At 57.3% G+C, this 21,615-nt stretch overlaps 9 protein-coding genes across 9 annotated transcripts; 5 read left to right on the top strand and 4 right to left on the bottom strand.

Annotated features, from left to right (window-relative positions):
* Positions 1-85: 85 nt before the first annotated feature.
* On the top strand, positions 86-753 carry B0T15DRAFT_508947 (Mss4-like protein; the record flags this gene model as incomplete). The annotated part of the gene is made up of 4 exons (XM_062867758.1): positions 86-346; positions 460-494; positions 566-651; positions 722-753. 4 exons carry the CDS (start codon positions 86-88, stop codon positions 751-753), a joined length of 414 nt encoding a protein of 137 aa, XP_062724268.1.
* A 1,131-nt stretch (positions 754-1,884) lies between these two features.
* On the top strand, positions 1,885-3,049 carry B0T15DRAFT_429321 (kinase-like domain-containing protein; the record flags this gene model as incomplete). The annotated part of the gene is made up of 1 exon (XM_062865704.1): positions 1,885-3,049. The coding sequence occupies exon 1, from the start codon at positions 1,961-1,963 to the stop codon at positions 3,047-3,049; it is 1,089 nt and encodes a 362-aa protein (XP_062724267.1). The 5' UTR covers positions 1,885-1,960.
* A 934-nt stretch (positions 3,050-3,983) lies between these two features.
* Positions 3,984-5,877, top strand: B0T15DRAFT_108746 (uncharacterized protein). The gene is made up of 2 exons (XM_062861467.1): positions 3,984-4,234; positions 4,308-5,877. Exons 1-2 carry the CDS (start codon positions 4,142-4,144, stop codon positions 5,748-5,750), a joined length of 1,536 nt encoding a protein of 511 aa, XP_062724266.1. The 5' UTR covers positions 3,984-4,141; the 3' UTR covers positions 5,751-5,877.
* On the bottom strand, positions 5,622-8,886 carry B0T15DRAFT_108736 (fungal-specific transcription factor domain-containing protein). The gene is made up of 3 exons (XM_062861466.1): positions 8,546-8,886; positions 5,899-8,442; positions 5,622-5,835 (listed from the first exon to the last, which is right to left on the bottom strand). The coding sequence occupies exons 1-2, from the start codon at positions 8,609-8,611 to the stop codon at positions 6,004-6,006; spliced, it is 2,505 nt and encodes an 834-aa protein (XP_062724265.1). The 5' UTR covers positions 8,612-8,886; the 3' UTR covers positions 5,622-5,835; positions 5,899-6,003.
* On the bottom strand, positions 8,641-9,580 carry B0T15DRAFT_108749 (uncharacterized protein). The gene has a single exon (XM_062861468.1). The coding sequence runs from the start codon at positions 9,374-9,376 to the stop codon at positions 8,714-8,716; it is 663 nt and encodes a 220-aa protein (XP_062724264.1). The 5' UTR covers positions 9,377-9,580; the 3' UTR covers positions 8,641-8,713.
* A 460-nt stretch (positions 9,581-10,040) lies between these two features.
* On the bottom strand, positions 10,041-11,011 carry B0T15DRAFT_524533 (uncharacterized protein). Its single transcript, XM_062868774.1, has 2 exons — positions 10,873-11,011; positions 10,041-10,792 (listed from the first exon to the last, which is right to left on the bottom strand). Exons 1-2 carry the CDS (start codon positions 10,909-10,911, stop codon positions 10,298-10,300), a joined length of 534 nt encoding a protein of 177 aa, XP_062724263.1. The 5' UTR covers positions 10,912-11,011; the 3' UTR covers positions 10,041-10,297.
* A 3,154-nt stretch (positions 11,012-14,165) lies between these two features.
* B0T15DRAFT_483131 (uncharacterized protein) lies at positions 14,166-15,601 on the top strand (the record flags this gene model as incomplete). The annotated part of the gene is made up of 5 exons (XM_062866145.1): positions 14,166-14,188; positions 14,242-14,291; positions 14,322-14,494; positions 14,534-14,668; positions 14,705-15,601. 5 exons carry the CDS (start codon positions 14,166-14,168, stop codon positions 15,599-15,601), a joined length of 1,278 nt encoding a protein of 425 aa, XP_062724262.1.
* A 381-nt stretch (positions 15,602-15,982) lies between these two features.
* B0T15DRAFT_572646 (iron permease FTR1 family-domain-containing protein) lies at positions 15,983-17,814 on the bottom strand (the record flags this gene model as incomplete). The annotated part of the gene is made up of 5 exons (XM_062870905.1): positions 15,983-16,495; positions 16,547-16,745; positions 16,793-17,295; positions 17,405-17,554; positions 17,713-17,814. 5 exons carry the CDS (start codon positions 17,812-17,814, stop codon positions 16,181-16,183), a joined length of 1,269 nt encoding a protein of 422 aa, XP_062724261.1. The 3' UTR covers positions 15,983-16,180.
* A 1,599-nt stretch (positions 17,815-19,413) lies between these two features.
* B0T15DRAFT_572645 (uncharacterized protein) lies at positions 19,414-20,409 on the top strand (the record flags this gene model as incomplete). The annotated part of the gene is made up of 3 exons (XM_062870904.1): positions 19,414-19,554; positions 19,710-20,146; positions 20,364-20,409. 3 exons carry the CDS (start codon positions 19,414-19,416, stop codon positions 20,407-20,409), a joined length of 624 nt encoding a protein of 207 aa, XP_062724260.1.
* Positions 20,410-21,615: the final 1,206 nt, after the last annotated feature.

Below are 21,615 nucleotides of genomic sequence, written 5' to 3'. Positions count from 1 at the left end.
CTCCACAATAACAAGACGACCACAATTCACATCAGCGGCCCTTCTCCGACACTCATTGTCATTACAAAGACGCCAACGCGACGCCATGGCCATCCACATGCAAGGACGGTGCGTCTGCGAGAAGCTGCAGTACTCGCTGCAGCTCGACACGCCCGACGACGCCCGCACCACGCTCTGCCACTGCCGCAGCTGCCGGCGCGCCTTCGGCACCAACTACGGCCTGACCGCGAAGGTGCCCGTCCAGGCGTTCAAGTACGAGAGCGGCTGCCCGAAGACGTACAAGCAGAAGAACGGGGTGACGAGGGAGTTTTGCGATAGCTGCGGCGCGTATATCTGCGAATATGGGGTGCGTGCATGACAATCTATCTCAATTCCTACTTAATTACCTGGCGTTTTTTGTCGTGGTACGATTACGGTGTTGGTTGATGCTGATTGATGGGGCTTACTCACGCCATGCAGGAAGAGGCGGCCGACAAGTTCCGCTACATCATGTGGTATGTCGCATTACCCTCCCGAGATCCCACCTGGAATCAGACGATGGTGGCTGATATTGTTGTTGGCTCAGGGGATCGCTGGATGAGCCGGAAAAGATACCACCCAAGGGGGAGTTTTTCTGCAAGAACAGGCCCGCGTGGATGCCCGAGATACCAGGTATGGCTGCGAGACTGGCGGAGACGGAAACATGTAATCGATCGAGGTTCTAACCGTCGTATATTGGCAGGTCTGTTTCACAAGAAGGAAATCAAGGAGTAGCACTACAATCAGTGTCAGATCGGCGGGTTTGAGTGCAGCTCATCATGCGCACAGTCGGCATTTGTAACAAACTCACAGTGTGAGTGTGGTTGGTAGCGAGCGCTGAATTGGTGAACAAAAGAGTAAGATGCATTGTGAGACATACTTTGTTGCCTATTGGCATTCAAAAGAGTTGAACAAAGGAGTCTCTAGCGCAGCGAAATAATACTGTCTCATTGATTGGCTCCAGTTGATGTTGAATCATACAATAGTATCCGTAGGACGAGGACAACGAGACATTCGTGACAAGGGGACCGGGCCCAAGAATCCTCTTTCTGCGGCAACGCCGAGCGTGAAACGCACAAGCAAACGAGGCACCCGGGAATGTCGAGGAACGACTCCCATGAGCGAGATATAGACGAGCAACCGGCCCCAGAGAACTTATGCCTTCTTAGGCACCAGCACCGTCCTTGCCATCCTGAACTTCAGCTCAACCGAATTGCAGTAATACACAGCATCGAATATCACAGCCTGCTCAATTCTTCTCCCCGCCGTCTAGCTACCTACGGAAGGCGTATGAACGTATCATCTGACGGCTTGCTGCCCGGCTGCTTGTTCGACCTCCCCCCTTTGCCGCCTTCAAAGACCCAACCAATCGACCAGAAGCCATTCGATAACAGTCCAGACTTCTCGGGGTTCTCATGGAGCCACCCTCGCTTCCGCGCAACGACTGACAGCGATCCTGGCTGCTCCCTTACCGCCTCGCACAATCCCTTTCCAACTTCTCGCTGAGATGACGCGCTGCCAGAGCCCGAGTCATCTGTATGAATAGCCTCTTAAGCTACATGTACGATACAAGATCATTGATCGGGTTTGGAACTGAATTGCTGCAATGAACAGTGTCGCAAAAAGAATGGCCCGGGCCACACCATGACTTTGTTTACATCTTTTGTTGACCCCTAGTCAAGGACCGTAATGGTGTTGTCGACTGCAACAAAGGCATAACTGGCCGGGACACGGCATCAACATTCTAGTTGTATCTGTCTTGTCTAGAACCGTGATGAAGTTCAAAGTCAATTATTTAAAGCAATCTGTCTCAGGAAAGCAAATTCGCATTGCAACTGCTCTTTCTTCCCATCTCAGACCTGCATCATCCCTCCCGCACTGCTCCCTCGGGACTTACCTGAGAGATAACACGGTGATCACACTTCGTTCCCTCACCTCGACCATGTCTTCCAATAACCCCCAACTCCCCACGGGCCCGCCCGCGTGGTTTAGCTTTGACGGCGCGTCGCTGATCTACCAGGCGGGCGAGCGGCGGGTGTGGAAGATCCGCGACGAGTACATCCTCAAGCGCACGCCGACCACGAGCCACGGGACCAACTCGGAGGCGGTGACGCACCGGTTCGTGTCCGCGCAGACCAGCGTGCCCGTGCCGTTCGTGTACGGCGAGTGGCGGTCCGAGAACGGGCGGTGGCACTACCTGCTCGAGGGCCGCATCGCGGGCCAGACGCTGGCCGACTGCTGGCCGCGCCTGACCATCGACGACAAGCTGGACCTGGCCGAGCAGGTCGTGGAATACATGGCCGAGCTGCGCCGCTTCACCGCGAGCCACATGCGCTCCGTGTCCGGCCACCGGCTACCCAACAACCTCTTCGTGCCCCGCCCCTTTCCGCAGGGCGCGAGGGGCTTCCTCAGCGGCACGTGGCGCACCGACGACGACATCTTCGCGCGCGAGTTCCTCCCCGCGCTGCAGCACGCCCGCGTCGCGCCGGACGTGATCCGCCTCCTGCGCCGCACCATGCCGCCCTGCGCGGGGCAGCTGCAGTTCACGCACTGCGACCTGTACGTGGGGAACGTCATGGTCGACTTTCTTCGCGGCGGGGGCCGGAGGCGCGCCGTCGTCAGCGCCATCATTGACTGGGAGAGCGCCGGTTACTGGCCGGCCTGGTTCCAGCACGCGCGCATCACGCACGGGTGCAGTAAGATCGATGGCGACTGGAAGTACTTTTTAAGTCGGCTGCAGCGGGACACCATCCCGTACGCGGATCACGGCAGGGTGTGGTGGGATACCGTGCACACGCTGCTGGATCGCCCGGCCAGTCTTAAGGCCAGGGCGTGGCTGAGGCTGTTGGTGGGGTATGTGAGGGGGGAGAGGGATGTGAGCGAGTTGCAGAGGTATCAGGAGATGGATGTTCAGGAGGAGGAGGAGGAGGTGGTGGTGGAGGCGTTTCGTGGCACCCTCCTCCCCCGCGGTCGTGGGAGGGGCGCGGATGGGTATTACAGCACCGCTATTGGGGGTTTTCGGAGGCGCTGAGAGCCGATGTTGTGCCCTCACTCATTCTCTTTATTTATACCTTGTGTTGTTGCTGGTATCAGGTTGGTGCGTCCTGCCAGCTGTTCTGTACGAAATAGCGTGTCAGAATCTGAATAGAGACCTTAGAACTATGATTATTTATTACTGTATTAGATGATCTGTCGATATATCTACAACTTTGTATGTTCCGTGAACCAGCCGCTGTGACGAGGATAAAGACACCGACTGCAGCTGGACCATGAGATCTGATTACCAATGTTGGGTAAGGTATACTAGGTAACTAGGAATCCTCGGATCTGGGTTTAAAGGTAAAAGAGCCAGCTATTTGGTATATATTATATATGAATGGCTTAAGCGGTCGATTTCAAGTGTTGCAGCTTGAGTTCAGCAGGCTGAGCTCATCACATACAAATGCATATATATATACTCAGTGATATAACCTGTGAGATGGCAATCCAAATGGATGACTGAACACCTGCGATGCTTTACAAAATACACGCACGGCTGACACACAGACGATAGGGTTATCTGGACATCTGGACCACCAGTTGGGCCCGGGTTACATCGAAATTGCTTGTGTTCCGTAGTTCTGCCGATCCATCCACTCATTAGATCTAGGCTCTCTCTCAGCCAGGCTTGCGCAAGTCCGCTGCATGGGATATTGGTCGGGTTCCCCCAGAATTCCCTATTGCACGCCGTCAGCGCTAGCGACGGATCGGCCAGCTCCCGTGTACCCTCCTGTTCCGTTCCCGGTTTGCGATTGGTGGCGCGGCCATTTGGGCTGCAAGCCCCAGCTACACAAGGCTGGCTTACCTCTAGGTATTTGCTGCCCTGGCCAAGTGTGAGAAGGGATGGAACAGGCGGGCGACCCCAGACTTCTGGTGTCTGGTGCTACCTACTGTATAATGCCGACGGGAGCGGAACAACATGGATGACCCGAGTTCCGGTGGTATGAACGATCGGCATAGTGTATATCTCGACTACATCCCTCTTGCAATGGCACTTCCATTTCCTGATAGCAGCTTGCTTCCAAACTTCCAGGCCCGTACGCCGTAAACTACTAGTAATAATACAGAGATCTAGCAGACCAAAATGACTCGACAGTGGCCTATATTCCTCGCATCGCTGCTCCCAGCAGCCGCCTCCGCAACTGGCAGCACGGACAACTTGATCTGCGCAAAAGCAGTGAGAAGCCTATCCCGCGATCTCTACCTTTCTGTCGTCTCCCTGATTTTACCTGGGCTGACCTTCATTTCAGTGCTCAATCCTCGCCACAGCCCTCCCGCAAAAGGTAACCTTCCCCAACGACACCACCGCCTACGCCGCCCACAACCTCTACTGGTCCGCGCACCAAAGCGAGGTACACCCAGCTTGCTTCGTGAGCCCCCACACGGCCGAGGACGTCGCGACAGCACTCAAGATCCTCACCCGCCAGCAAGCGCCCTTCACCGTCAAAGCCGGGGGGCACACCGCCTTCCGGGGCGGTTCCAACATTCAGGGCGGCGTGACCATCGACTTGGCAGGGCTCAACACCATCGCCGTGTCCGCCGACCGCCGGACCGTCTCGGTGGGCGCCGGCAACCGGTGGATCAACGTGTCCGAGACCCTGGACCCGCTCGGCCTGGCGGTGGTGGGCGGGCGGAGCGCAACGGTGGGCGTCAGCGGTCTGGTGCTGGGCGGCGGCATCTCGTACTTTTCGGGTACCTACGGCTGGGCGTGCGACAATGTGCGGCGCTACCAGGTAGTGCTTGCGTCGGGCGAGGTGGTGGAGGCATCGCTCGGGGGGAAGAACAGCGATCTGTACTGGGCGCTTCGCGGCGGGGGAGGGTCGAATTTCGGGGTCGTTACCAGGTTTGACCTGGTCTCGTTCGAGCACGGCGATCTGTGGGCGAGCTCGCTCATCTACCCCGGCGCGGCAACCCGCACGCTCATCCCGCTGCTGCACGAGCTGCTCGTCAAGGGACTGCCGTCGGATCCGGCCGCGCACACCTATTTCGTCATGACCTACACCCCCCTGCTGGGCGGATATGTGGTGCTAACCGACCAGTTCCATGCCACGCACCTAGACGTCGCCTCCCCGCCAGCTGTGTTCTCCCCCTTCCACGACGCGGCAATCCCCAAGCTGTCGAACAACACCCGCCTGGCCAACACGTCGCGCCTCTTGCGCGACATTGAGCAGCCGGTGGGCGACCGCCAGACATGGTGGGACACGACGGTCGCCGCCACGGCAACTCCCAATCTGCTGTTGGACATCGTCCCGCTGTTCGAGGCACATGTGGCTCGCCTCCTCGCTGCCGCTGCCGCCGCCGACAATTCCTCCGTGTCTCCCTACCTCGTCTACCAGGCCATCTCGTCCAACATCCTGCAGGCAATGCAGGTCAACGGGGGCAATGCGCTGGGCTTGAAGCCTGAGGACGGGCCGATCATGATGGTGCAGTTGGCGACTACCTGGACGAGCTCGGTGCTGGACGAGGTTGTCGAGAGCAGCTGCCGGGAGCTCGTTGAAAACGTCGATGTGCTCGCTGCGGTGCGTGGAGCGAGGTCCAAAAACGGGTACATATACATGAACTATGCGGGGAAAACGCAGGATGTGTATGCTGGTTACGGGGCGCAGAACCAGGCCAGGTTGAGGAGTGTGGCTAGGAAATACGATCCGAAGGGCCACTTGAAGAGGCTGTGGAAGGGATACTTCAAGCTGTGAGGGCCTGTAACTCGGTTGTACTGACGCGGACGTGTCGAACCGCACACTGCCGTCGTTGGAGATAGGGTCGGAAACAGCCAGCTAACTGGGCGGTTAGGTTAGCTATGATCCGTATTCGTCGATGTGATTGCATAGCATAACAACGCACGGTGGGGGCTACGGGGTTTCCGACATCCGCAGAAAGCGGACTGCTTATGTTCCCAAATGTTGAGCCGATGCACTCAAAGCCGGTGCACAATCGACCCACGACACTTCACCCCGCCGCTGCGCTCAGCATCTCCTTACACACCCTCAGCCTCTCCTGCGCCTCCTGCAGCAGCTCAGAATCCGCCTCAGCAAAGACAGACCGCAGAGCGTCCAACAAGTCCGGCAGGCCGTCGCCCAGGCTCAGCGCAACCTTCTCGGTCAGCTCTGGCAGGTTGGCAATGTTGGAGAGGTAGGCCGCCACGCGCCGATAGTTTACATGGGGCAGAGAAAGCTTGGCCGGCCGGAACGGACCGGCAGCCGAGTAGTGGCTAACGGGTGGTGGTGGTGGTTCCTGCAACGAGTCCGGCCGGTTGTTGATGGCCTGCACAAAGGACCAGATGCTCAGCGCGGCGTAGTACATGACCCAGGGCCGGTGCGGGTCGGGCTCGGTGCGGCACGAGTAGGACTGGTGAACCTCGATGGGGGGGAGGCTGACTACGCCCGGCCCGATCTCCAGGCGCTCGCGGTCGCCGGCACTTGCGCTCCGTCGGGGATCGACCAGGACCCGATGGAGCAGCCTGAAGGCGTGCAGGACGGCGTGGCGCGTCGATGGCAGCGAGGCCCACCCCGGCATCCGCGCGACAACGTTGGCTTGGTCCCGTACCGAGATCTTTCTGCCCAGCAAGCGTTTCGCGCCGGCGTACACCTGGCAGTCGATAATATCGACGTGCAAGCTGATGTGCGCCAGGTGATAGATGACCGCCGCGCTGTGGACTGGTCCGTTCGAGCCGGGCCCGTCCCCAAGGCTCGGATTATTCCCCGCTGCACCTTGCGCAGCGTCAAAGCTGTGCTTCCAGTCATCGAAGGCGCTCAAGAGCATCTTCTTCCACGCCTCGTGCATCTCGGTGGATGGCGTGGTCAGGTCGAGCCACTTGAGGTGTGTCTCCCTGTGGCTCAGATGCCAGCCAATACTCAGGAGCCCAGACATGATGATCATGCGCCCGAACGAGTGAGTCTTGACTTCCTTGCCATGCAGAGCACGCTTCAGCCCGTCGAGGAACGATATCGGTCTGATGCCATACATGCGGAGGTTCTGGTCCAGCTGCCGCACGGTCTCCGGATTCGAGGCTGTCCACATGTTGTCGTCGCAGGGAAGCGGCAGTCGGATCTCGTAAGGCGCCATATCCGCTGCGTGTCCGAACATGGCCGCGTGGATGATGTCCATCATGAAAGCGGCAAACACGACGCGGTGAATGGCTTCCGTCTCGGCCCATCGACACCACCACGTGTGGGAATCGAGCGATACCCCCTGCGGATGCTCAGCTGACGGTACCTCGGGCGGCGACTCGCTTCCGGAGCGGCCAATGAGCGGGCTGCCTCGCCGAAGTAGGGTGAGCGTCACGGTATGGTAGATGTTGGCTCGCTCGTGAAGTCGTCGAGACGAGTACATCTTCTCATAGAACTCCAGTAACAGGAGGGCCTGCGACACCCAGAGAGATACTGGGGGCTGTGCCTCCTCGGCGGTCAGGATCTCCAATCTAACGCCCAAGATAATCACGTCTGCAAAGCCTCCATAGTCGGCGAGATTTCCGGTCGAGTCCCTTGTGCGCAGTGAGACAGCACCCAGGGCCACCATGACCATGAGAAGGAAAATTGAACATCGGTTGCACGAGAAGGTTGGCTGGTGGACGATGGGGAGCCTGGGCGACACCCGGTCCCAGTACTCCTGCAGACAGTCACGCATCATCTCGACGTTCAGGTCCGCGATGTCTCCGCTGCTGTCGTGCACCAAGTTCGCGACGAGGGGTTGGGCTTTGGGCTGCTTCTCGCGGAAGGCCTGGAACCATCGGAGGATCTCCCGCCGCCGGAACTCCGAGATGAGCTCGTCCGTCTCGGCAAACCGGGTGGGCGTATCCAACTGGGACCGGCCGCTCGTCAGGGACTCGTAGTCGTAGTGGATGTTATTGTTGAGTGTCGACTCGAGGCCGCCGTCCATGAAGGGCAAGTGGGAGACGCTAAACTCAGGATACCGCGCGTGCGGATCGAACAACCACATGCCAAAGGACTCGCGAGACATCTCGTCGTGCTGAAACTCGGCGGTGGCGTAGGCCACGGGTGCGTGCTGTTCCGGAACCCGCTGATGATCCTCGCGCGGGTAGTACCCATGTTTAGGGCGGATGGCGTTGCAGGGCCCGATGTTGGGCATCGGAGGATGATGCCAGCCCGGGTGGTGCGACATCCTGGGGTCCGGGTTCGGGGCAGGATGCGGCAGGGACACGGGTGGCTGGGTACGCGTCTCTGGCACTAGCAGGATCGCGGCGTCATGCGGGACCCGTGCGAGGGTTGGGCGAGCTTCGTTGCCAGCAACAGGTGATATCGCCGTGGCCGTGGGTGAAGACTCCGTCGTAGTACTGAAACTCGGCAACCGGTTTCGAGGGACATATGAGGCCGAATGCCGCTTGCGATGGCGAGCTAAAAGGTCCGCACGCACAAACTTCTGTTCGCACTAATAGGCGTGTCAGCAGGCCTCGCTCACAAGGCTACGCTCACGGTGGGACAAGCCCGGGAGACGAAGGCACCGTGGCTCGAAGAAGACTGAAGGCTCATACCCCAGCAACGTCGCAGCGATAGATCTCCTTTGGCGCATCTGGACGGAGATCAGCTTCGTTAGGCATGCTCAAACGCGGGCGAGAGAGAGTAGCGGATGGCGTGGATAGTGGATGATCGCACGGTTCAACTGGTGTCGTTGGAGATGTTCAGCCCTCGAGTAGAGCTTCTCACAGCCTGGGTAGTCGCAAGCAAAGCGGCGCGGTGCACCTTTGCGGCTCGCGCGCTTGTATGTGCCGGGCCCAGCAGCCCGGGTCTGGGGCTGCGGCGCCTGTTGCGTCTCCATGGATTCTAGGTGATGCGATGTCTCGTGCTCTTGCCGTGCCGCCTTCGCGGGAGTCTGGGCTCATTCGGAAATGGAACATGGGATTTCCATGTGGACTGTGAAGGAGCGAGTTGCTGCTCAGATCGCGGTCACCCGCCCTATCCGCACCAGAAGAAGGACATTGGCGCTGCTCTTGAGAGCCTGCCTGGAAGCATGATTGGGAAGGGGGGTTCGGTGTCGAGTTCAATAATTCCGTAAGCCGAACCGGCATGGGAAACGCATGAAGAGGGGCCGCGACTTCTACACGCCCTGCGCTTTCCCCAGACTCTGCCCAGGCGCGCCCGAGCGGCGGGATGCCCCCACGCTCATTTCCACGCCGTATTGTGTACCGCTGCATCGCCGTCCCATCCGCATGGGTTGCAGGAGAACACAGCAGCTGCGGTCGCCGAATCAGGCAAACTCTTACGGATAAGATACTCCCCTGCCGTTGTCGTTGCCGGCTGAGGCGTTCAGCGGGGAGGTTCAGAAAAGTAAAGGAAGGAGCGCGAGTCCAGAGAGAGTATAACATTCAGCCCCCGAAATCGAACACGAAGAGGTGCGACCAACGAACAGCGGGCCGTTGACCGTTTTCGCCGGGTTCATGGTGGGGTAGCAGTGAGGGCTCTCCGCATGCCCGGTTCGGCCAAAAGTACTGCTGCACGTATGAGTTTTGGGTTGGGACTCGGGAGCACCTGTAAGGAGGAGTGTTCACCGCGTGGGGGTCCTAAGGCTCCCAGGGTTGTGTCTCCTGCGCAGTCAGCGTCGGGCAGTTCAGGCCTTATTATTAGGGAAGGAGCCGCCCGCAAGATAACGTTAACCTTAAGCATCACTGTGGATCGATATCCCCGTCCATGTTCAGCCCAAGCGGGAAATCCCGCGGAGTTGCAGAATTTCTCTCTTCCCGCTGCAACATCCTGCCGGCCCCCGCTTGGAGCCTTGAACAACCAACAGCCGCGCTACCCGGACCGACTGCTCGACCAAACGCTGAGCTCCAATCCAATGCATGTTGATGTTATCGCAGATCTCTCAACCTGACTTACTCGCATCGAAAATCATCAGGAAGTTGATGGCCCCTGTTTCTCTCGGGCTGCGTATGGCACACCTACCGACACAGAGTGGGGCTCCTCCACCTCCTGTGGTATATGGTATCTTCTTTCTTCTCAGAGTGGACTACCACATGTTATGGATAAAGACTCGAGGATGACTGTTTAGATGAATTCGATGAACATTTCAAAACAACCAATACACTGTGCAGTTGTCTGCGCAAGTCGTCCGCGCCTCTGTCTGGTGACTCTTGCCTCTGTCCTCGTGTCGGAGAGTACTTGCAGTAGTATACATACTACCTCTAGGTAATCTCAGAGGTTTCAGGATCCCGAGGCTCCAGACATGAGCAAAACAGAAGTACCAAGACACGTGCATAGTATCTGCCGTTCAATCCAACATAATACCTCTAGAAAATGGCCTCCCCCTCAGCAGCATCCACCCCCTCCGCGACAACCCTTTGCACCGCTTGCTCCATGTCCTCCTCCCCATCCAACAAATCCACCCACGCACTCTTCACGCCCTCGCTCGCCAACAACAAATCCGCCACCTTCGCCACGCTCTCGCGGCTGACATTCCCCCTCGAATGCTTCGTCTTCCCCAACTCGACCTTACCCGCCGGGTCGAGCGTAAGGGAGCCCGGGCGGAGGTTGATACCGACGAAGCCGCTCCGCTCCTTGGACACCGCATACAGAACCTCGTCGGCGGCCAGCTTGGCGGCGTAGTAGTGCGGCAGAACCTTGGTGTTGACCTCCTCGGCGGCGCGCCAGGCCTCGTCCGACCACCAGGCCGGCTTGGAGCGGCGCGAGGCGAGGTACGAGATCATCAGGAAGCGGGTCACGGTCGGGGTGGATGCGGCAGCGCGGATAAAGTGGATTGCTGCGTCGCGATCGATGGCATATGTCTAGTTTGTGCTCATCTCGTCAATAGCAGTGTATATGCGATGAGAAGCAGGAGAAGTAGGGGAGATGCCGGTGGACATACCCGTTCGGGGCCGCCCTTTCCACCAGCCCCTGATTTCATGAATCGTACATATCAGCCGGCTTTTCTCCTTGCAGAAAACAGAATTGAGAGACTTTCAAGATATTAGTAAACTCTCACCGGCACTCCAAACAATGTAATCCGCCCCGGTCTCCTCCAAAACCCTCTTCGCATCCCCCTCGCTCTTGACCTCCTCCAGACTGCGCACCAGCACATTCAGCTTGCCGACCGATACTTTTTGTCCGTTATTTCCGTCGTTGCCTACAGCGGCATCATCCAGCCGCTGCACGGCGGGCACCTGCTCGGCGCTGCGAATCACGCTGGTCACGTCCCAGGCGCGCCGCAGCAGCAGCGGCGTGAGCAGCTGGGCCACCTTGCCGTGGCCGCCTAGGAGAAGGACGTGGTGTGGTGCTGCCATGACTAGTGCTATCCTGCTTGTGGGAAGCGGGATTGTGGGGTGGGTCGAGTCGAGTTGAGGCCGGGTGTGGGCGATAGATAGAAGCTGAGGGCTTGAGAACAGTACATACAAAGATAATCTATTGATTGAGTTGTACACTGAAGATTAGCTATCGTGTGGGGATAGAGGAGGAACATTAGTGATTGGTCTACAGCATGCTGTTGGCTGCAATGCTTGGATTGCATCATGGCGCGTCTCCGATGGAGCTTTTGTGGGCTGTGCTCAATTACAACTAGTCCGGGACCGTCGGCTGCGGATGCATGGCTGTTAGCTTGGATCTAAGCAGTCCGAGTCTTAGAATATAGATATTGAGCCAAGTAGAATACATATAGATTACCTGTTTAGGGATATAGAAGCCATATAATTTCTCTTGGAGCTTCTCCAACTCGACCACTACTAGTACCTTCCCATCCATAAAAGCAGCCGATTCCGATTGCTCGTTGCAAACGGAGTATGGGCTACTAGAGTCTAGCAGCCCCGATAAGCCAGGATCAGGTGTGTTTTCTTCGCCGGCATCATAGCACTACTCTATGGTTGGTGGAAGAACGAGAGAACTATTGTCTTAGCACATAGGGACGTGCCGAGCAATTTACACTAGCAAACTGCCGGCTGTCTGCACGGCTATTATTGATGACTTAGCAGGCCCAACGCTTTTCCGATGTTTTGCCGGACGATATCCCGTTCGCGTTCCCAGTTCACGGCCGGCTCCGTAACAACCACAAACGGCGCCGGCGACGGAGGCCGGAAGGCATCGCCCATCCTACTTCGTTCACACCCCATCGAGTTTCTCCAGGACGCGTCCGGCCACATTCGCGATGGCGGCGTATATCAGGCGCCAGGATCCCGTCCCGGCTGGGATACAACCCAACTACGTCCGACCCTTGAGCAGCCGGTGCTGGTGGCCTAGCTCGCTCATACTACTGTAGCCTCCCTTCTCTTCTAACCTCCGGAAATTTGTCCTTTCCTCTTTTTACTTCACTTTTCCTTCTGCTCCCTATATATTATATTATATATTACGTACTCCTTGGCTTAGTATAATGGTATAATAATCGGTGTGCTTTGTTATGGCAGATGAGGAAAGCGTTAATATGCTCCTTTAAGATTTCCTAGATAGTGCTTTAGTGTGACGAAACCACAGGTAGTCCTGTCTCTGAAAGGGTTCGCCAGTCGAAGGTATCTGCTAGTCGGACTATAGGTCTCGGTGAAGCCAAAAGGTTCACAACAATACAAGTTGCAATGTCTACACAGTAGGTGAAGGCTACTGCTTGAATTGCTCAATAGAGAACTTCCCGATTCCTCCAGAACGAATGACTAGCTAGCCTATATACTACGGGCTTCCCAAGGATCACTGCTTGTCTCTAGTGATCCCTCGTACTATATCACCTTGGATCACTGGTAATCCCTTATACTAGATTACCTTGGATCACTGGTGATCCTCTGCAAGCCTTATAGTTGGATCACCAAGCCTTCCCTATGCCAAGCGTGATCCTTTTCTGATTGGTCCGTTCCTGGACCGGAATGATTGGATGCGGGCGCCGCCCGCGGACTATGCAGGTCGGCCCCACCGACCTCTGCAGGTTAATTCATGACAGGTGGTATAAGAAACGCAGCCGGATGGTAGTGGTGCAGGGGGGGCTCGTACGAAGGTTCGGTGCTGTGGTGTGTGCGGCAAGCCTGGCCATAACGTACGTACTTGCCAGAAGGTTGCAGAATCATCTGATTCATCTATTTCTGATGTAATTATAGTTGGTTGCTAGTGTTGGTATGTTGCAAATGGGAATAGTTGTTGTAGGGGTAGGGGAGAGTATACGACTCGCTGATATGTACGACTCGCTGATATGTACGACTCGCTGATAATGTACGTTAGAATATATTATAAAAAGCCTATCAAGCGCCCTACGAAACTATATAATGAGTTATTTAGGGGCTGTTTTCGAAAACCACTACCAAATGGGCGTTATAAGATCTCCACGGATTAGCGTTTAGGCCTAACGTAGTACGCCGGGATGAAGACTTCTTTAGCAACCTCCGTAGTATAACTCTTACCCGGGATAAGGGCGCCCCTATCTCGGTGTCGAAAGAACGGGTTGCGAAGTTCCAAGAACGGAAAGATATCGCCGAGTTCCGCGCCCAGATCTAGGCTTTAACCAACTAGAGTAAGAAGAAAAGGCTCTACTCCCAAATCAACAGCACCATCGAGGCTTGCACCAGGCTGTAGCTTGAAGCAGATCGGCAGGCCTACTTCAAGGAGGTAGACCGTTTGCGTCTCTACGGTATTGAGCCGGAGCCAACGCACAGCGCCGGGGGTCCTAGTAGGGCGGCTCCTATAGCCGACCTTCTAGCGCGCCTGACTTTGCGAGGCAAGTACGAGTCGTTAACGGTCGACAAAAGCGTATCAGAGCGGTATATTAATACATAGCTATAGTACCTGTCATCTATCACACCCAGCGTTCCGCGGCAGGTTTGAAAGACAGTAGCAGCTGCTTCCAAGGCCCAACGGGACTCCTGCTGTTTCGTCTGCTCCAAAGGCTTCGGAAATCGCTCCTCCCTTACACGGCACTTTCGAGAGACCTATCTTGTCGACGGTACGTTCGACGGACCTTTGGCTTGTCGCGAGTACAAGCACGCTAGGGCGGCAGAAGTCATCTTCCACAACCCGGCAGAGACCGTTTTCTACGGCCCGGCGGAGTAGTACAATCACCTCGAGCATACCCATGGCCTGATCCATACACCAAGGCTCAATCCAGGTGCTAGCCCTCCGGATTGTCCGTCAAACTTGCCATTGAGCTATCTTCTTTGCGAGGCACCTATAACGTCTACGAGGACTCTCCGCACACATATGAACCGGACCGGGGTTCCTCGGTATCGTAGGGAGGGCCTCCGCGCCTGTAGCTTCTGCACTTGTGAGGGCCGAGTTGGCGTCAAGCCCATAAGCATCTGGGAACGGCTGACGCACGCTCGGGACGTCCACAAGTGGTTTCTCCCTGACGCAGAGCCATGCCTTATCTGCGGACATCTCTGCACCCCAGGAACTCGCGGTACTTTGACAACCTGCTCAGTGACACGCGGTTCGCCGAAGCCCGGTCTATCGAGGCGGCCTTCCAGAAACTGTCCCTCCAAAATGTGAAGCCGGCAGAGGCAAGGGCCGCAGACCTCCCCCTGGTAAAAGTCCACGAAGACGACGAGGCAACCTAGTTAGTAGGCTAGGACTCTCCTTTCGAGGACCTCCTGCGGATCCTGTACAGAAAGCAGTCCACCGCCAAGGCCCTGACGATGCACGCTCTCGCAGTCCTGGCCGTGCTCGCCGACCGGTTCGACTGCACAACCACCGTCTCCAAGTATGTGAGTGTCTTAAAGTACAAGTGGCCGGCCATATAGACCCGTCTATCCCGAGACGACGGTCCAGTCCTCAGCCGCGCAGCAGAGGAAACCCTCCGCCAAAAGATCCTCGTCGCCTGGCTGCTCGACCAGCCGCCCAAGCTGCAGGCCGCCACGCGCGAGCTGATCATGTACGGCTCGCGGCGCTGGAGCGCCGCCGTTGACGACGATGATGACAGCGCCAGTGGCATGACAGCAGCATGGTGGGACTTACCCGACGACCTCGAAACCGAACTGCACCACCGCCGCGAATGCATCCTGCACACCATCGCCTCCATCCAGCGGCGCTTCCTCTCCCTCTACACCTCTCGCACGCGGCAGTGCAAGCTAGGCTACGATCCCTCCGCCAGCTGCGACTCCTACCAGCTCGGCGAGATGGTCAAGTTCCTTTCAGGTCGAGGGTTGTTGTTCCTGGGAGATTTCTCCTCCTCCTCTCAGTCCCATCCACCAGCAAACCCAGTATTCCCGACGCATGACTCTGAGACGACGGACATAGGGCACATCATCGCCACCCTCAAACAGGTCCCCGCCTACCAAATCGACAAGCACCACACCAACTGCGGCCTGCGCGCTCGCGTGCTGCCTGTGCTCGAGTTCGTGCAGGCCATGCTGGCGGCGGGGGTGGTGGCCGTGTCGAGGCAGGCGTGGGTTAAAGATCGGGAGGGGACGTCGTGGGTTTTGCTGCAGCGGCGGCAGCAAGGCGAAGAAGGAAAAGGAGGAGGGGAGGGGGACGGAAGGGTGTTTCGGTTCACGCGGGGCATGACGACGGATCAGCGGTTGAGGTATGAAGGCGCGCTGGCGGTGGATCGCATGGTGAGGGCGCTGTTTACGGCGGGGGGTTGGGATTGGACGGCTGAGGAGAGGGAGGATGTGAGGTGGGTGGAGTTTGGGAGGTGACCTGTTATGGGTAGTGAGGTGTGGAGGTGAGGTGGTTCAAAAGTTTGGGAAGATGGGATAGATGCATGGGTGGTTGTGTCTCGGGGTTCACTTTGGAGGAGGTGTGGACATTTTACGGTGGGAGAGGATTGAGACGCGTGGAAACGTGTCGGTTTGCGAAGAAGAATGGATGCGCGGGCAGGTGTTGGGAGGGGGGAGGGGAAGAAGGGGAGTTGCGGTGGCAGGAGGAATGCGGGCCTAATACATATAGTGCGGTCTGGAGGGCCGTTGTCATATGTTGGTCACGGGTTGGGATGGAATCATGCGGCGTGGACGTCACTGGCCAGGGCTGCTGCAGGAGTTGTTAGCTGTCTTCAGCCGGCGAAAGCCGGCGGGTTGGAGGCTGCGTGTTGCTCCAGCTGAGTTCAGATGTCTGAGAGGACGGATGTCCGGTGCCATCGGTGGACTTGTTGCTGCGTCTGATCCAGGCAGCACGGATTTGGGAGGCTCCAGTCTTCACCAGGCGTTTTGGCGCTGGGGGGGCAGTTGAATCCAGAGGTCACAATCAAATCTCGTCTTGCCCGCACCAGACATCGGCTGTCAGACTCCAGCCACGGTGATCTCGTCTCGAGCCACCGTCTTGCTCCCGGAAAGCTCCTCTCTCCGACTCGCAGACTTCCCACTACTCTGGTCCTCCGCCCACAAGGTATTCTCCGACACCTGAGATCCCTTGGATTTTACCAACGGCCAGTGTCCCTTAACCTCGCGGTACCTCATGACCAAGAACGAGACGATCACGCAGAGCCAGTACAGGTTGCACGAGATGACGGATCCGTACGTGGCCGAGTTGGTCCAGCCAAAGCTGGCATTGAAGAATCCCCAGCCGCTGCCGCCGTTGTACGTCGGGCTGCAGCACTGTGACCGTCAGCTGGGGTCTGTGGGCCTGTATTCAAGGGGAGTACTCACGTTGACGTGCCACACCGACTTGTCGATATCGTACGATCCAAGGCCTTCCCCAAGCTCTGCAGCGTCACTTCCGATGAGTGTCTGCCAGGCGTCCTGCTCAAAGGCCCACACGGCCCGCGAGAAGAGCCCGGCGGCGACGAGGTAAAGCAGACATGTCGAGATTACGAGGAAGAGCTGCAGCTTGGTGGTTGAACCGCCCCTGGACAGTCAGCATAATCCAGCGTTTGTTCCTCTGAGAATACTCACTTGTAAAACGCAAACCCAACCGCCGCCCCAGCGGCAAGGCCCACCACCACGGCCAACGGCACCGCGGTCGCCGGCGCCGAGAAGGTCACGCCGGCAATAAACACAACCGCCTCGATCCCCTCCCTCAGCACCGTCATAAAAGGCAGCGCAAACATGGCATACCTCTCCATCCACCTCTGGACCGCAACTCCCACCCTCGTCACTCTTCCCCTTCCCTTCACCCTCACCACCACCCCAGCATCACCACCGTCACCACTCCCACCCATATCCCGCTTCTCCATAACCACCCTCAACTTCTCCCACCACTCATCCCTCATCCTCCCAACCCTCAGCAGCGCGGCCCCAACAACACTGATAATGACACACGCCACCAGCGAGAAAGCTCCCTCGAACCGCAGCTCCGACGCCTCCCACTTGCTGGCGCCGGCCGTGTAGAATACCACGATGAGGGCGGCGGCGATGAGGAGGGTGAGGAAGAGGCCTAGGGTGGTGCCGAGCCAGACCTGTAGATACCACACATCCAGTTGGTTATGCTGTGCTGGGGTGGTGGAACGTGGTGGAATGGGGAAAGGGGGGATGGAGGGGGTGGGAGGAGGAGGCATGGATGAATACCTGGCGGACTAGCCGCTTGTGTAGGGCCTTGTCATGGCTCATGGTCTGCATGAGAAAGGTGAGTTGGACGGAGACGATGATGACAGTCTCGAGGGCCTCGCGGAAGGTGACGAGGAAGATGGGGAGTGAGAAGACGTTGGGTATTTCTATCTGTTGCTGTTTCGGTTTTTTTTTGGTCTTGAGTCTTTGAAGGAGGTCCACGTGTATGGAAGGGGTCAGTGAGGAAGAGGGATGGTGAAAGTGATTATCTGATCCGGCGCAAAACCCGTGGATCAGAAACGAAGGTCCCTGCTGCGGTGTGGTGTCACCCGACACTCCCCGTCTGCACTGGGCTGACCCCGGCCATCCAAGGTTAAAATCGCGCTTTCTTCATTCCACATGCAGATTGAGGTGCCTTCCCGACCATTCATGTTGGAAGGTGCCCTGTGCATCCAGACCAGACCCCGCTGTCCACTACCTAGTCTCGTCCACTTGCTCGCCATCCACGTCTTTTCCCCCCGTCATCCCACATCATATTTAGCTCCGATGCTCTATTCTGGAAGCGAGTTCCGTTCTGGCGGCACCCGCGACACCTCTGTTACCTGACCTACTACGCTTCAGTGGTAATCTAGGGCTGACTCGGTGCACCCTGCCAGTGGGTTGAAGTCGGACGATGCTCGGACCACTGGCTTGTGCCAAGCTTGAAGGATGGACCCTGTCACCGCCAAGGTCGCCAAGTGTAGCCAAGTCCAGTTATGCATTGCAGATCATCAATAGGGGTTCAGACGAGAATCCACTGCCCACTTCATCACGCTACTTCACCCCAAGGTGAGAAGAGCATCAATGCTTCTCGGCTGCCTGCGTGGGGGCGGAGGATGGACAAGGCCACTGCGATACTGGAGGGTGCGCCTTCTCGGTTTTCAACCCATCCATGGATGGGCTGTGTCATCCGCGGCATCCCCGCTTCAGTTCAGAGCCTGGATCTGATAGGCCTGGGATCCGGGCAATTATCTGATTCTGATTGATAAGATATTTCGTCTCGCAACCTTTTAGGAAGCTGATCAGGCTCGTACCACCTCTCTGGCTGCCCGGCTTTGCTGTCCCAGAGTTTGAGGCAGCTGATCCGGAGGTCAACATCAACACCAGCCGTGGACTCGATATGGCTCACCACCGACATCATAGTCTCTCCCACCCGCTGCGTCCTGCTTGGCTGATATGGCTCCTCTAGTATGCCCTCCTTGCGCGGGCTGCCACTGTCATGTACAACCTCAACATCATATAGGTTACGGCAAACCCAGATAGCATGGTAGACCGACCGACCATCGGCATCAACGGACAGTGGCCGATCCCTACTATACGCGTGAACGTGGGAGACTAGCTCGTTGCCAACGTGCCCAACTCGCTTGCCAATGAGTCTTCTTCACTTTACTTTTACGGCCTCTTTATACGCGGTGCTACTTATATGGACGGACCGGTTTCCGTAACGTAGTGTCCTATCCCGCTAGGAGAGCGCTTTACGTACAACTTCACTGTGAGTTATGCTCTGGTTCATTGGATATAGAAGTGCTAACGTACATCTAGGTCAACTAGCCTAGAACATACTAGTATCATTCCTATATCTACGGCCAGTACCCCGACGGCCTTCGTAGCCTTACCCTTCAAGGACATATACGACGAGGAGGTTATCTTGACCGTGTCCGACTAGTACCACGACTAGATGTACGGCCTACTTAGTTAGTTTATAAGCAAGGCTAACCCATGATTTATAGGGAGGAAGGGAGGAGTGTTTGAGGATGTCAATGTCCATTGGGCAAAGAAGGGGAGGAGAACTTGATGGGATCAAGAAGTCCAGAAGGACGCGATGCAACCGTAAGGCTTGAACTGTCCAAACGTACGTACCATAACTACTGTACATGAGGCAACGGCCAACTTGAATAGCGGTAATCTACCTTACCTACCTGATACTGGTGGGACGAATTAATGTGGAGCTTAGGAGGGATGAGTGCAACTGAAGCCTTTGTGTCGAGATAATGGGCCATCCATTCCTCAAGACGCTCCGCGACAGTGCGTTGACGGATAGCTCGCGTGTCGAAGCGATACTCTTTGTTGTCGTGGGCCTGACCACTGCCCGCCTGCTTTTCATCATCCTCAAAAAAACATGGGAGTACCGAGTGAGTGAGCGATCCAATATCATCGATCCGTCCAGGGCCATCCTCTTAACCCATCACAGACCGACACCGTCTACGGCCACAAACACGGCTGCCAACTCCCGCCCGCACTCCCCAAGCGCTGGCCCCTCAGCATCGACCGCATCAAGGCGCTCTAGCAGTCCAACGCAGCAGGCCGCCTCCTCGCCTTCCTCTGTTCCATCGCCGATAGATACGAACCAGGCAACAACCTGTACCAGTACCTGCTCATCGGCCCTCGCGCATACCACATCCTGCACCCCAAGAACGTGGAAGCGCTGCTCTCGACCAATTTTGCCGACTATGGATTCGGCTGCCGTCCGGCCGTCTTCGCCCCGCTGCTGGGCAACGGCATCTTCACCCAGGAGGGTGCCGTTTGGAAGCACTCGCGCGAGCTGTTCCGCAAGCAGTTAATCCGCGCCCAGTATCAAGACCTGCGCTACTTTCATGAGCATGTCGGGAACCTGATTGACTGCATGCCGGCCCACGGGGTCGTCGATCTGCAGCCGCTGTTCTTCAACCTGACGTGGGATGGTGGTGGTGGCGCCGGCCCACTTGCTCCACGGCTATGTGTACTGTACGCTGGCCCACGTTCTTGGCACCACTGGGCTTCAACAAGCTCGCCAATCAGGCAGCAGCTATCCATGACCTAGTGCAGGGCGTGCGAGTTCTCCGAGGCGTCGGGCTCGTCAGTCGCTCGGGGCTGTCCCGCGATGCGGCGGTCAACATCCTCCATCGGCAACGATCGGACTGCTTTTGGAGGTACCCCGGCTTCCCCTGAATCCGTTTTGCAGGTCGCTCGGGGATGCCATGCTTCGAGGCCGCTTCGTCCCGGCCTAAAGCGCCGCACCGTCACTGTCACCGGGCGACATCTAGCATGTACCGGCGACAAATTTCTGGCGGGCAAACCGGGGAAAACCGAGCGCCCTGTCCCATGTCCAGGTACGAGACATGGAAGGTAGACCGGACGTGGTGGCGACCAGGCGAGCCAGGGTTGTGGCTGACTGCCCCATCATCATCACCAACGGCGGCTGGGCAGCTCGACGGAGCCGTTGCCACGGTCTTTACTCCCAGCTCCGTCCTCGCACCAGGCTGCGCTTCAGTGACCCAAGGATTCTCTGCTGTAGAGTCCCTCCGACTTGCTTTGGGTGTGAACATCAGTCTTTCTCCTCTCCTTCGTTGTCCACGAGTTCTCCGGTCTCAGGGTCCTTTCTATACTTCTCTCCTGCTTGCCCTACAGTTGTTAAACAGCACGCCCGCACTCCCTTCGGGACACCCTGCCTCGGCCATGTCCACAGGGTAGGTGATGTTGTTTCTACCCCTATCTCCCGTCCCTCTCAACATGTCGTAACATCTTCCCACTTCATTCCGTCTCTCCTACCCCTGACTGTTGTCTTTCCTCGCACCCGTTGCCCGGTTTCCCAGCCGTCCTTTCCCCCTCAGTGGCGCTCGCCAGCCACCTGACTCCCACTGTGCCCACTCCTTTGAGAGGATCAAGTCCGACAACACCTTGGTCCAGTGGACATACAAGGCCTTGGCACCATGGACCGTTCTGGTTTATCTGGGAGTGCAGGTATTGCCGGCTTCACCCCTGCCGGTCCTGCATGGACAGTGCCTAACCCGAGCTCCATGCCTGGGCGGGAAACCAAGTCTGGCAGCGACCCTCACCGCGGACCCCAGGCACTCTTCAGGCTTCCCGTCTATATTGGACATCCCGCAGTCTGCCTCAACTATACGCAACATGAACCCCCAGATCTGATGGCCCGAACAGAAACAACCCCGACAACTGGAGCACTCGCCCAAGGCGTGGCTCGCCCGTGCCGAGCGTCTCTCGTCACAAATCTCCCCATGCCGGCCTTGGTGCCGGCAAGTCGAAGGGAGCAAAGAATATCGAGGCCCTGAACAAGGAAAGAACCTAGGACCTTCTGTATGGAATTGACGCGCAGTTCTCGTATGGCCTTAGGTTTCACGTCCTGTGAGCAATCCGCCTCGCTGGCAGCACTCTCATGCTTGATTACTTTATTTGGCCCGTTCAATTGCTGACTG

This window comes from Chaetomium strumarium, assembly GCF_033439665.1.
Source record: "Chaetomium strumarium strain CBS 333.67 chromosome Unknown B0T15scaffold_2, whole genome shotgun sequence".
NCBI lineage: Eukaryota > Fungi > Ascomycota > Sordariomycetes > Sordariales > Chaetomiaceae > Chaetomium > Chaetomium strumarium.
The sequence above is the reverse complement of the archived record's forward strand: the minus strand, read 5'-3'. Positions and strand labels throughout refer to the sequence as shown.